Raw genomic sequence first — 14,804 nt, 5'->3', positions numbered from 1 at the left:
AGAAACTAGAGATGGATTTATTGATTCGTTTCCGTGAACCAGTTTGCGTCATTCAGTTCGCCAAGAGGAGTCGTTCGCGAATCGTTAGTTCGTTCGTTCAGTCGAGTTTCCGGTAGCGGTGAATCGAATCATACACGGTTCTCTGAGTCAGTCAGACTCAGCCCCTGGTTCGTTAGTTCATTCGTTCGTTCAGTCGAGTTTCCGGTTCAGTCAAGTTTCCGGTAGAATCATGGAATGAACGTCTCAGACTCAACGCCTCCCTCGTTCTCATTCTCATACGTCAACATTACAACTTTAACCAAACGCAGAGGGATGGGGGGTGTAGTTGATTATTGGATGTTTGACATATCAGCAAAATAATAGACTTGATTTAGCAATGATGGTGGGTGTCCCGGGTGTTTTAGGCTCCCATAAACAGAACCCTGTTCAGCCAAAGACTACATCTAGCTGCCAAAATTAACGATGCCTTCAAAACGAGAGCTGGTTAATTGTGAAAAATGTCACTGAAAACCCGTAACCAACGGCAAAAAGCCACACTAACAACAACCGGTTACCCGGGCAACCCCCCAACCCGGTCCCTTCAACGTGCAAGCCCCCACCCTCCTGTTCTCCCAAGGCCCTCCCCCAGCTGACCTGATGATTCGCCCCCCACACTGATTGACAAGAAGAACATCCAATGCATGCACAGAGAACAACTGGCATAACGGACAACGAAATACAATGCAACACATAAGGGTTCTAGGGTCGCTACACTATAGACTCTAGAGTTTCTGGTATAAAGGCTGGGACGAATTTCAAATGATAAATATGTACACTTTATGTTGAAAGTATACTGTCGCGATTTCCATTGAAACGAATGGCGCGGTGAGTAGTCTTCACAACGAGAGCTGGTAGGTTGTGAAAAATGTGGTATAAAGGCTGGGACGAATTTCGAATTATAAATATGTACAATGCATCCTTTAAATACGTCCATGCAACAGATGGCCAATGTGAATAATAGATAGCTTGCTCACTAAGCCCATTTGTTTTTTCCCCATTAAACCTGTTGATTTCTGTCTCTCATTGACTAAAATTCAACGAGAGCGTCCTTGACTCAGTCCTAGAACAGCATACGATTGGCTGGCTCTCGTGAGTCGTGACGTCTCTCAGTCGGTCCCTCCTCACCACTCACACAGTGAGTGAACCAACTTCAGCGAGTCAGCGACTAGTGGGTCTGGGAGGAGTCGAGTCTGAGAACGAACGAGACGAACGAGACGAACGAGGCGAACGAGGCGAACGAGACGAACGAGGTGAACGAGACGAACGAGGCGAACGAGAGAGAGGAACCAGTTCAGTTCGTTCGTCTTAACGATTCGTTCATTTGAACTGATTCGTTCGCGAATGAGTCAACACTATCAGAAACCCATGGCAGCCACGTCGGTAGCTCCTGCTACCCACGGCTGACCTAAAAGATAGGTCAGCCGTGGGTCGCTCCACGCGCGTGTTGAATACAATTCCCCTCCTTTTGCTTCATAGTTACCATACCGAAATACTTACAAATAAAGTGAGTTAAAAGCGATCCAGTTTAGACTACTTTCTTCAAGAACACGGCATATACAACAAAAGGACTAAGCAAAAAGCAACACAAATCACCCTTGACATCTCACACACTCTAGACAGCCAGTATTCCCTCTTACCCTCAGGCCAAAGATACAGAGCCCCTACAGTAAGGACAAACAGCCCTGCCAAGCTTTCTCCTGCCATCCATAAGACTTTTGAATGGTTGAACCCCTCTTTGAACTGTATGCTCTCGTTTTAATACCTGGAATCTTTCAGGTATTAACCCCTCTTTGAACTGTATCCTCTCGTTTTAATACCTGGAATCTTTCAGGTATTAACCCCTTTGAACTGTATCCTCTCGTTTTAATACCTGGAATCTTTTTGAACTGTATCCTCTCATTTTAATACCTGGAATCTTTTAAATGTTGTATTTATTTCTCCTCCACTATGGAGGTAATACTATTTATTCATTGAGCTTAGGCAAGGATTTTTATTTTCTGCGGGGCTGATGGTGTGTGTGTGTGTGTGTGTGCGTGCATGTTTTTGTTTATTGTATGTACTGTTCGGTTCGGACACACCCTGCTGCTCCTCAACATCTGAAGTTCCTAATGGAAAAATAAAGTTATTAGAATTTGAATTTGAATTGAATTGAATACTCGTTTTTAGGAAGGTACAAACTGCACAAATACAAAATAAATACAAACAATACAAATACAAAATTAGGTGTACATATTTTGGGGAAAAATACATGTGATCTCCATCAGGTCTTATTAGACTGTTCACACACTAAAGGGCTGATTATGGTCCCACATTCATGCAACGCAAGGCGGTTACGGACCCCTTACGTCCTTGCGGACCCTCCTTACGTCCACCGCAAGGGCTTAACATGCGCCTCCCAAAAACTGTAATCTTCCGTTGAGGCGACGCAGCAGCAAGGGCTGTGATTGGTCCGCTCACTAAAACCTGATGCAGAACCATAGAAGCTTACGACTGTGTCGTAGCGTCTGCGTGCCGTGAACGTGGAGCCATAACCAGCCCTTAATGCTAACGCTTATGCACATTTATGGCATTAGCATTAGCTAATGTTAATACTTATACTATTTGGCCATGCTAATGCTAAAAAGCACAACATAGCATGCATTGGTGTCCAGTGTTTCGTAGAAAATGCAACGCAACGCAAATTTGGCGGGATACATAAAAACACGAAAACGATTAACAATTCTTCCTTACGATCACGCCCGTCAACAACGCGGAAATGGTGTGGTCAGGCTCTACCTGTGCCAGGTGAGGACAGGCCGGGGCGAACCGGCGGTGATGCAGGTCAGGGTGATCGACTCCTGGTAGTCTGCGGTGGCGTTGAACATCTGCTGGGGCGCCGACAACACAGGAGGCACTGGAGGGGGGAGGAAGGGGAGACAGGTCAACACAGGAGGGGGGAGGAGGGGGAGAACAGGTCAACACAGGAGGGCGGAGGAGGGGGAGAACAGGTCAACACAGGAGGGGGAGAACAGGTCAACACAGGAGGGCGGAGGAGGGGGAGAACAGGTCAACACAGGAGGGGGGAGGAGGGGGAGAACAGGTCAACACAGGAGGGGGGAGGAGCGGGGAGGAGGGGGAGAACAGGTCAACACAGGAGGGGGAGGAGGGGGAGAACAGGTCAACACAGGAGGGAGGAGGGACCTCCTCAAAAACTGAAACGAACGTGCTCCACAGAACACGCTTTTCTCAGACAATTAACGTGCTCCACAAAACGAAAGGAGAGAGAGGGAGAGAGAGAGGGAGGGAGGGAGGGAGAGAAAGAGAGAGACGCTTTAGAAGGGGTGTGCGCAGATAGTACACTGCACCCTCTAGTTATATATATATGTCAATATTTCCATTTTTGAATTTTTGAAGCAGACCTCCTCAAAAACTGAAATTAAATAAATAAATAAACATAACCGTGCTCCACTGAACAAAATGTAAACCCATGCATTTCGGATTGGAGCGTTTCTCAAAATATACATATATATATACCCGCTCCCTAAGTGTCTGGTCTCACAGCAAGTACCACGCTCTGGAGTCGGGTTTAAGCTGTAGTCGGCGTTTATTCACAGGAGTTCGATCAAGGCAAGAATGGTAATCCTGAGCTAGGGTCTCCGCGAGCCTCGTAGTCCCTGGGGCCTCCGTGGTCGCCTCCGTGTCGTTCTTTCTCCCTCTGTGTCGGAGTCAGTCCTCCGCTCCCTTCTGAGAGGTCTGCCCGCACGTGTCCTCCCTCCGGCCAGGTGTCCCTCATCAGGCTGATGGGGGTGAGTGGTGTGTTGCTCTCTGCCGCCGGCTGGTGGATGGCGGCGGTACACGCCCTGCACCACTAGCCCCCGGACCCTCCAGGTGGGGGGCGGGATGCCACAATATATATATATTCATTATATAGGAGAGGCCTACAGTCATTCAGTGTCCCTCTCTATGGCTCCCTCTCTCTCTTTTCCACTGTGTTTCGAGAATTCACATCGATATAACGAGAAAGAATGTAATGATAACGGCAAGAAAATAAAGGTTCCATGGTCATAATAATTTAAATATAATTCAATTAAGGCGTGTAACGAGGAAATGAGACGATCTAGTTGTGGGCCAGCAGAGGCTGAATTTTAAACGAATTCGGCCCACAACCTTATTTTTTACACCGTTTTTATAGTATGAATAGTTTAATATTTTCTGGTATACCTGAACCACACTTACACATTGGTGGAAGTGGATTTTCAACGGTCAATTAGGCTAAAGATCTTGTTATATAACGATAATTGTATAAAAGCTACATGGTCTAAATATTAGAGGCTAACTAAATAATTGTACATTAATATATATATCATTTTAATATTAAATTAATTCAATATTAAACCAATGCATTTCAATCGGGAGATTTTTTTTGACTTCAGAAGGGGGGGCGGGCTGCTCAATGCACGCTCTAGCATCATCTTGTTATAACGATAATTTAATAAAAGCTAGGCCTACATGTCTACTTATAATATTATAACTAAATCATTTTATATAAAAATCTAAAAATATATAGGCCTATATATATATTTCAATATTTAATTAATTCAATATTGAACCAATGCATTTTCAATCAATTATTTTCAACTTCAGAAGGGCTGCGCAGTGCACCCTCTCGCCCCCCATATCGTTCTATTTCCCACAGTTTAGACTTGTAATTAACACATTTCTTTTGTATTCAACGTGACTCCTTTTTTTTTTTTTTATTATTTTGTTATTTGAAATAATTCAGTAAGTTATGTGGGAGAGGTCATTCCTCCTCATGAGTGTGTAGGGTATGTATTGACAACACAGTCTCACTCCGAGAACGTATGCCGACTGTTGGCAAGGGCACTTTAGCGTCGGTCGCTGAGGGAAAGGTACCCTTCGGCGTCGTCTGCAGACAGAGAGAGGGTTCAATTCAATACAATGTAATGCCATCCCCGGCGATGTTTGACGTTCAGAGCGGGTGCTCCAGCAGCCCGTTCACTCCTGTATTAACCCGACTACGGCTCTAATAGACGCTGAGAGCATCTTTCCTGTTGGATAGTTTTTAGGATACTTATTTATTATAAAGGCTACAGAGACCACCAGACTTCCTCGAAGCAACGAGAAAGGTCTATTAAATTCAAGATGGGTGTGAGAATAGGTATATTATGCCATACCGTCAATATGAATTTCATTCAGGCTGGTCAATGGTCAGATACAAATCTTGTTATAACAATAATTGAATAAAAGCTATGGTCTACTTATAATATTATAACTAAATAAACATATATTTCTATATATATATTAGTGCTGTCAAGTGATTAAAATATTTAATTGCGATTAATGTCATGGTTAACTCGCGATTAATCTCACTTTTTTTTCGTGCTGCTAGGATTTTAGTGAGATCAGAGTGTTGAGAACGACAGTAATAAAATATATTTGGTAAGACGGATATAAGAAGAGAGACCCGCAGTGAATTAAACCTGGTTCGTAACATTAAAACTTCCTTCAAATACTTATGACTGGACATCGTTATGTCCCCGGCGAGGTCATTACATTGGTGTCAGAAGTGAAAGCTTTTTTGAGTATTTTTTTGAGTTTTTTTCTCGGTCCTGCTCGGTGAGTCGGCTGAAGTTGCTATCGCCGTTTGCTCTGTTTTTGTTGTCACTTTTTCTCAACAACAATAATGCTCCCTGCGGACTGTCGGGTGAAGATAGAGATGGACGACTACGGCGAGGGGGCGTGTGGAGTAACTTCAGAGTCTCTGGTGAGGGTGCCTAGATACACAGGTAAGGCTGACTGGGAAGCTTTCCACGCGCAATTCAAACTTTTGGCCGATGCTGCCGGATGGTCAGTGAAGGTCAAAGCGCTGCAGCTTGCGATGTGTCTGGCGGAAGAGGCATTGTCTTGTTTGTTGCTGCTTAGCCCAGAGGACAGGGGGGACTATGTTGCTCTAGTGGGGGCACTAAGGAGGCATTTTGGACTGTGTGTTAAGCCGGGGCTAATGCGCTCAGAACTCTGTAATAGGCGCAGGAAGCCGGGGGAGACGCTGCGGGCCCTGGCCAACGATGTCGAGAGCATGTCTCGGTGAGCATACGCCCACATGCCGCCAGCCGTGCAGAGCGAACTCGCTCGGGATCAGTTTCTCCAGGCCCTTTCCCCTACAGAACTACGCATGCAGACCCAGCTAGCCCACCCGCAGACTTTGCAAGAGGCCCTGGAGATGGCCACAGAGAGGGAGCTGGTGTGGGCTGGAGCCATCGACAGTCATCCTGCTCCTCAGCCGATGGTGAGATCAGCAAGGGAGAAGAGTGAGGACTCACAGAAGCAAGCCTGGGTGGACGAGCTCACTGAACTCGTCCGCGCTGTCTCTATGCAGGCGGACCACCGCTCCCTGTCTTGTCGAGGGCAGAGGGTCTGCTGGGGCTGCGGGCAGCCTGCCCACCTTGTCAGAGTGCCCTGAAGGTGTGAGAGCCCAGGGAAACGGGTCAAGGTCCGCGTAATTGGGGAGGCGCGAGGCCCTGCCCCCGTATCCCCGCCGTCATCGTCTGGAGGAGCCCATCATCGCAGCCGGGGGTGCGGGGCTCCACCCCCCCCAGAAGCAGACGACAGCATCCTGGAGCCTGTTGTCGTGGTGGGGCGGACCTGGGCGGGGGACTTTTGTCATGTTCCTGTCACTGTTGAGGGGATGGCCTGTTTGGCTTTAGTCGATACAGGGTCTACAGTGACCCTGGTGAGGCCAGACATTTTGCCAAGCTGGACTGTACTCCAACCTACAACTGTGCAGCTCCGCACAGTCACAGGGGAGGGGGCTCCCATGAAAGGGGTTGTTGTCCATCTGCGTGGGGGGAAAGACTGTCCTCCAGTGTGGGTGGCAGCTGTGCAGGACCCCTGTATCCTAGGGCTGGACATCCTGCGGCGCCCAGGCTGCCAGCTGGACCTGGAGAGGGGGGCGATTGGCTTCCAAGGACCAAACACCTCCTACATCCGGCCCCCACCGACAACAGCTCAGATGGACCAGTCACACGTCCCCGGCCCCCTTGCAAAGACCTTCCAACCACCCTGTCTTCCCGATCCCTGTCCATTGTCTCAGTCCTCCTCCCGGAACCCTTCCCTCTCCCTCCCACCCCCTCATGTCAATGTGTCGGCCCCTACAAACCACTCCCTCGCCACCCCAGCTCCCCACTCCATGAGCCTGGGCCCCGTCCCCAGACAGGTGAGGAGACTGTGATGTCTACTGTGCGGGCAATTTGTCAGGGGCACTGTGATGGACTAGACCCTCAACAGCAGGAGCAGCTGTGGCTACTACTGCAGAGTTTAAGGAAAGCTTTGCCTTGAATGAGAGCGATGTGGGTCAGACCCCCCTTGTGCAGCATGAAATCAACACTGGGGATGCCAGGCCCATCAGAATGCGCCCGCGTCGCCTGCCCTTGGCCCGCCAGGAGGCTGCGGACCAGGCGCTGTAGGAGATGCAGCAGGCGGGCCTCATAGAGCCCTCAGATAGTCCCTGGGCAGCAGCCGTGGTGATGGTGCCTAAGGGGGGTAAGTGGAGATTCTGTGTCGACTACAGGCCTCTTAACGCAGTGACAAGGAAGGAAGAGTGCTTGCCGGCATCCCCCGGCAGCAGTGTATCGTCTACCTGGATGATATTCTGGCACACGGGGGCTCCTTCAAGACAGCACTTGCCTCACTGCGTCAGGTTCTGGAGAGAGTAGCTGCGGCGGGCTTGAAGCTCGATCCTGATCCGATCCTTGAAGTGCCATTTCCTGAGGAGAGAGGTAACTTTCCTTGGGCACAAGGTGGGGGGACAAGGCATTAGCACCATGGAGGACAAAGTGCAAGCTGTCCAGGACTGGCCCACTCCCACTGACACCAGACAGCTGAAAAGCTTCCTCGGACTGGCGTCTTACTACAGACGCTTTGTGAGGGGCTTCTCCTGTGTGGCCGCTCCCCTGCTCCGCCTGCTACAGAAGGACAGGGAGTTTGTTTGGGCAGAGGATTGTCAGTCTGCCTTCGAGACACTCAAGGGAGCTCTCACCAAAGCCCCGGTGCTCTCCCCTCCTGACCCTGCCCTGCCCTTCATCCTGGACACAGACGCTAGTAACGTTGCCAATGGCGCCATGCTGGCACAGGAGGGGCTGGAAAGGGATCGGGTGGTGGCGTATTACAGCAGGACATTTAACAAAGCTGAACGCCGCTGCTGCGTCACTCGTCGCGAGCTGCTGGCCATCTCTAGAGCTGTACGCCACTTCAAATATTACCTCTGTGGCCTGCACTTCACTGTAAGGACTGACCACTCCGCTCTCCAGTGGCTCATGTCTTTCAAGGAGCCAGAAGGGCAGGTCGCACGGTGGGTCGAGGAGCTGCAGTCCTACAGCTTCAGTGTGGTGCACAGGGCAGGGGCACGTCATGCTAATGCAGAGGCTCTCTCCCGACGCCCCTGCAGTCAGGATGGCTGCCGCTAGTGTGAGAGGAGGGAGAGCCGTGAGAAGGAGTTGTGCAGCAGGGAGGAGGGATGCTCTGCAGTGGAGGTGGTGTCCCCAGTCTGCTGTGAGCTCCGGGAGGTCGACACTGCAGGATGGAGGGTGGATGTGGTGGGCCCGCTACCCTGCACAGAGAGGGGGAACAAGTATGTCCTCATGGCCATGGACTATTTTACCAAGTGGCCGGAGGCATACGCTCTGCCTGACCAGGGGGCGGAGACCATAGCGGACGCTTTAGTCGGGGGGATGATTAGCCGTTTTGGGGCAGCGGAGTCCATCCACAGTGATCAGGGGAGAAATTTTGAATCCCGTGTCTTTGCGGCTTTATGTAGCAGGCTGGACATGCAGAAGACCCGTACTACCCCCCTGCACCCACAGAGTGACGGCTTGGTGGAGCGATTTCATCGCTGTATGGAGCAGCAGCTGGCCATTGTCTCGGCTGAGCATCAGCGGGACTGGGACACTCATCTGCCTCTGGTGCTTATGGCATACAGGTCAGCTGTCCTGCACGCCTGCTCTGCTGATGTTGGGCAGGGAGCTTTGCACCCCAGCTGACCTGGCGTTTGGCCGGCCGCCCGATTCTCTCCCTGTTCTTCCCAGCCCAGAGTATGCCTGGAAACTCCAGGACCGCCTGGAGACGGTTCACTCCTTCGCCAGGGGACAGCTGCTGAGTGCAGGGGTGAGGCAGAAAAGGAACTATGTATGCGTTCTCGTGGCAGGCACTTGAAGGCTGAGGAGCTGGTCTGGACCTACAGCCCGCATAGAAAGAAGGGAAGATGCCCGAAGCTCGATAGCGAGTGGATCGGGCCATGCAGGGTCCTTGAGAGAATGGGGGAGGTGGTGTACAGGTTCCAGCTACCACCTCGGGGAAGGAGGGTGGCCCTCCACAGGGACCGGTTGGCCCCTTATCAAGCCACCACTCAACCTGCTTCAGCGAGCCCTGCAGCTCTCCGCACCGGTGCGAATGGGCCCCTGACACGCACACCTCAGTGTTAAAAACTACAAAATGACTCCATTAATGCAGGCTATGTGGAAAATGCGCCGCATCTTCCGCTACGTAGCTAAGATGGCTGCCGTTGAGTATGAAAAGCGTGCATTGATCCACACTCTGCGGCTTGACCGTTTTGAGTACACCATCCAGCTCCTTTCTGTACACTTTTTTTCACCCCAATCTTAATTGTAACACCCTACGTGTAGTATTAGAGGTAATACGGTAATACGTCGGAACGTTCTGTATACATGTAACCTAGGCAACAAGGGCAGGGGGGCATTAAAAGAACGGAGTTCATACCAGGCAGTCACGTCGCTACGAGTCTCCTTGATGTCTTAATATATGTTGCAAGGCCAACTGAACATGGTGTCAGAAGTTAAGACAGTGAGCTGCAAAGTGGTAGTGGTATTCGCTGAGTTAGGTTAGATAAGCCAGTCAGTGAGTTAGCGTTAGCAGCTTGACGGCGGGAGCAACGATAGCTCAGTACCAAGTTAAGCCTCCGGAGTCGTTTTCGTTCAAGGCAGAAGAGTGGATGAAATGGATAAAACGATTCTACAGATTTCGCATCGCGTCTGGAATGGACGCTCAGGACAAGGAAAATCAGGTCAATGCGTTGATTTACACAATGGGAGAACAAGCAGAGGACATTGTAGTTTCTCTACATTTAAACGCAGAAGAGGTGGGAGACTATGGTGCCGTGAAAAATAAGCTGGACGCACATTTCGTAACGCGCAGGAACATTATATTCGAACGGGCTAAGTTCAACCAGAGGCAACAAGAGGTCGGCGAGTCAGCAGACAGCTTCCACACCGCGCTGCATTGCCTTGCTGAGTACTGCGGATACGGTGCTCTACACGACGAAATGATGAGAGATCGTCTAGTCGTGGGCCTGAGGGATAAACGCCTTTCAGAACAGTTGCAGATGGACCCTGAACTGACGTTGGAGAAGGCAATTAACAAGGCACGACAAAGTGAGCAGGTAAAGAAGCAACTCGAAATGCTAAAAACAAACTTTAAAGAAGAAACCAGTAGCACTCAGCTAGACAGTATGCAATCGTGGCAGCGCAGTGGCTCAAAGCAAAGCATGCAGCGAGATAGGCAGACATTTCATAAAAAGACACTGGAAAGACAAACACAATGTAACAGATGCGGGGACACACGAGGGCATCATCCGCAGCAGTGTCCAGCTAGAGAGGCTGTGTGTAACCAGTGCCGAAAGAAAGGACATTATACTAGAATCTGCCAAGCTACAAAGAAACCGGGAGTTCATGTAGCTGCAGTGACTGAGGAAGACAGCGATGAGGAATACAGTGATGAGGACGTCGCGTCCTTGGGCTCTGTGGAGTCCACAGGTGCCTGCCCATGGATGACAGAGGTAAGGGTGGACAATCAAAAATCAGTGTTTAAGATAGACACTGGAGCAGATGTCACTGCTATCCCAGCAAAGTTGTACACCCAGGGCCAGTTCAAGACTCTTTATGGACCAGGAGGGACAGCATTAAAGGTGAATGGAAAACTTACAGCTACTCTAAGTAAGGGTAACAAAAGCACACAAGAGGAAGTTTATGTTGTTGATGGGCTACGTACGCCACTCCTGGGTGGACTAGCCGCCATGACACTTCAACTGGTTGCTCGTGTGAATAACATAAGCCTGGATACTAAAGAGACTGTGAAAAGAGAGTTTCCAAATCTTTTCTCTGGACTAGGGAAAATGGAGGGAGAGTACACCATTGTCCTGAAGCCTGGAGCAAAGCCCTTTTCTCTCTCGACCCCGCGACGCATATCCCTCCCACTCATGCCAAAGGTGAGAGAAGAGCTCACTCGCATGGAGCAGCAAGGAGTGATTTCGAAGGTGGAGGAGCCTACAGCATGTTGTGCACCCATGGTTGTGGTGCCCAAGAGCTCTGGCAGAGTCAGGATTTGCACCGACCTCACGGAGCTGAACAGGTCAGTGATGAGGGAGAAGCATCCGCTACCATCTGTTGAGCACACTTTAGGACAGCTTGCAGGAGCCAAGATCTTTTCTAAACTCGATGCCAATGCTGGATTCTGGCAGATTCCGCTATCCGAAGAATCCTCTCTCCTCACCACCTTCATAACACCATTTTGGCAGTACTGCTACAACCGTCTCTGTTTTGGAATTTCGTCCGCTCCAGAGCACTTCCAAAAACGCATGTCTCGTATCCTGGAGGGCCTGGAAGGTGTCGTATGTCAGATGGACGATGTGCTCATATGGGGTGTCAGGCAGAGTGAGCATGATGAGAGGCTAAGAAAGACATTGACACATCTGCAGGAGGCAGGGGTGACACTCAATGACAAATGTGACTTCTCAAAGAGCAGGATAAAGTTCCTGGGACAACTTATCAACGCCACTGGAGTCAGTGCAGACCCTGACAAGGTGGGCGCTGTGAAAGCCATGGCGCTTCTTGGGAATGACCAATCATCTGGGAAAATTCCTGCCTCACCTGGCGGAGAAAACGCGCCCTCTCAGAGATCTATTGAGGAAATCAAACATGTGGGCCTGGGGTCCACAAGAGCAGCAAGCCTTTGAACAGATTAAGGCTGAGCTTACAACACCGCCGGGTCTTGTCTTGTATGACCCAAATGCAGACACACTTGTCTCAGCAGATTCATCTTCATACGGCATGGGTGCTGTTCTCCTCCAGCGACGAAATGGAAAAAGCTGGAAGCCGGTGGCATATGCTTCGAGAGCCCTGAGCAACACCGAACAGCGGTATGCTCAAATCGAAAAAGAAGCTTTAGCCACAACATGAGCCTGTGAGTGATTTGCAGAGTTCCTTATAGGAAAGGACTTCCACGTAGAGACAGATCACAAGCCTTTGGTTCCCCTGCTAGGCTCAAAGAGTCTGGATGAACTGCCACCTCGCATACAGCGTCTACGTATGCGGCTGATGAGGTTCTCTTACACCATCTCACATGTGCCAGGCAAGGACATCGCCAGCGCTGACGTGCTCTCCAGAGCACCAATCGAGAACAAAGCGGAGGGCTTACAGGAAGAAGAGGTGAGCCTGTACGTGGACACTGTGATGGCAAACCTGCCAGCTACAGACAAAAGACTTAAAGAAATAGAAACACATCAGGACAAAGACACTGTATCCCACACACTGAAGAGATACTGCAAGGAGGACTGGCCTGATAAAATCTCCATACAAACAGCATTCCGTCCCTACCTGCCGTTCTCAGGTGAGCTAACAGTTAATGAGGGTTTGCTACTTTACGGCTGTAGAATAGTAATTCCAGTGTCACTTAGAGCAGAGATGCTGAACAAACTGCATGAGGGCCACCTGGGACTCACTAAATGCGGAGAGAGGGCCAAGCAATCTGTGTGGTGGCCAGGCCTTAGCAAAGACCTGACACAACTGATAGAGAACTGTGATGTATGCAGTCGGGAGAGAACCAACTTTAGAGAAACACTGCAACCCACTGAGTTCCCGGCAAGACCATGGTCCACTGTGGGGGCAGATCTATTTCAGACAGAAAATAATAAGCACTATCTGGTCATTGTAGACTACTTTTCCAGATTCTTTGAAGTAGCCAAACTCAATTATACAACATCTGAGGCGGTGGTGGAGCACTTTAAATCCATATTTGCACGTCATGGCATACCAGATGTGGTGCGCTCAGACAATGGGCCACAATTTGCATCTGAGTACTTCAGAAAGTTTGCACGAGAGTGGGGTTTCAGTCATGCCACATCCAGCCCCCACTTCCCACAAAGCAACGGTGAGGCAGAGCAGGCCGTTAGGACAATCAAAGGTATCCTGAAGAAATCCAGTGACCCTTACCTTGGCCTCATGGCCTACCGCGCCGCTCCTCTGGCGAACGGACACAGTCCAGCAGAGCTCCTCATGGGCAGAAACATTAGAACACCTGTCCCTGTCATCCCATCTCAGCTTAACCCGGGCTGGGCAGACATGAACAGCCTAAAAATAATTGAACAAGCATACAGACAGAAGCAGAAACTGAACTACGACCGTCGTCACAGAGCTCGAAACCTGCCACTCCTCCGACAAGGTGACCATGGGTGGGTCAAGGACATCCTTGAGAGAGGCACAGTGGTGTCAAATGCAGGCACTCCAAGATCCTACAATGTGGAGACACCTAGGGGCACGCTGCGAAGAAACAGGTACCATCTCTCGCCCACCCCTATTGCACCAGCAACACGCACCGACTTACCTGAGGATGATGCATCCACTGCGGTGAACACACCAGTCACACCTGCAAATCCTTGTGACTCGGGGCAGCAGACACCAGTAAAAGAAGGACCTGTCCCTTCCAGAGTGAGAGTACCACCAGTGTACCTAAAAGACTATGACTGTACCTAAAAGACTAAGTCCATGACTGAAGAGAAAAGAGAAAGTGATGTGCAAATGTTGTAAATGTTGTTGATGTTTGTTAGAGTATCTATTTGTTGAAATTGAAAATGCAACTGTTTACATTTGACATGATTTCATAGTTCCAGTAAGACTGACATAAAGGTTAAAAGTTTATGAGATTAACATAAAACAGTCTTAGTTTAAAAACCTGTTTGCTTGAAATGCAAGTGTTTAGTTTAACTCTAAAGAGGAGGGAAAGAAATAATTAATGTTTTATTAACAGGAGTTTTATTGTTTTGTTATGCATTTTCTTAGACAGCATCCTTAAGTCAGAAAGGGGGATGTAGTATTAGAGGTAATACGGTAATACGTCGGAACGTTCTGTATACATGTAACCTAGGCAACGAGGGGAGGCGGGCATTAAAAGAACGGAGTTCATACCATGCAGTCACGTCGCTACGAGTCTCCTTGATGTCTTAATATATGTTGCAAGGCCAACTGAACACTACGTACTCAAACGAAGTGTAGTTAGTATGGATAGTATAGATATTGCAACACAGCAAAGGGTAAGTATGTCCCTAGCGGTCAGTGCTGAACAGTCAGTCACCTCACCAGGAAGCTGTCAATCATCCGAAAGGGTGAATCGATATTACGAGTAGAAGAGCGTATATTTCGAGTTGTTTCAAAAGTACAGCGAGAGGTTTAGAAAGAGACTTTCTTTGCAAGTGGAGTTAAAAAATTTAATGAAATCTTAAACATTAATTTTGGAACCACTAAAGATTTTGAACTGTAGTGTGCTTCTTTTGTGAGGATTTTGTGTTTACAAGACTAAAATAAACAAGAAAACACTATAAACTATTCCACTTGTTCCATTGGGCTAACGGTTACTCTTGCTAGCTTGCTTAGCAGCCCTTCTTCACTGGAGAGGAGGTGAACCCGGCTGGTCTGGCTGTTTGT

General features: G+C 49.2%; 1 protein-coding gene across 1 annotated transcript in view; it reads right to left on the bottom strand.

The window, feature by feature from the left end:
- LOC307085189 (neural cell adhesion molecule 2-like) overlaps positions 1-14,804 on the bottom strand; it is a gene marked incomplete at both ends in the record, with an annotated part of 200,103 nt that overhangs the window by 110,559 nt on the left and 74,740 nt on the right. Inside the window, one exon of the mRNA XM_079749878.1 lies at positions 2,815-2,932. Within this exon, the coding sequence (XP_079606004.1) occupies positions 2,815-2,932 (118 nt within the window). The remainder of the gene's footprint in view (positions 1-2,814; positions 2,933-14,804) is intronic.

Source organism: Pollachius pollachius (genome assembly GCF_949987615.1).
Source record: "Pollachius pollachius genome assembly, chromosome: 13".
Classification (NCBI taxonomy): domain Eukaryota; kingdom Metazoa; phylum Chordata; class Actinopteri; order Gadiformes; family Gadidae; genus Pollachius; species Pollachius pollachius.
The sequence above is the reverse complement of the archived record's forward strand: the minus strand, read 5'-3'. Positions and strand labels throughout refer to the sequence as shown.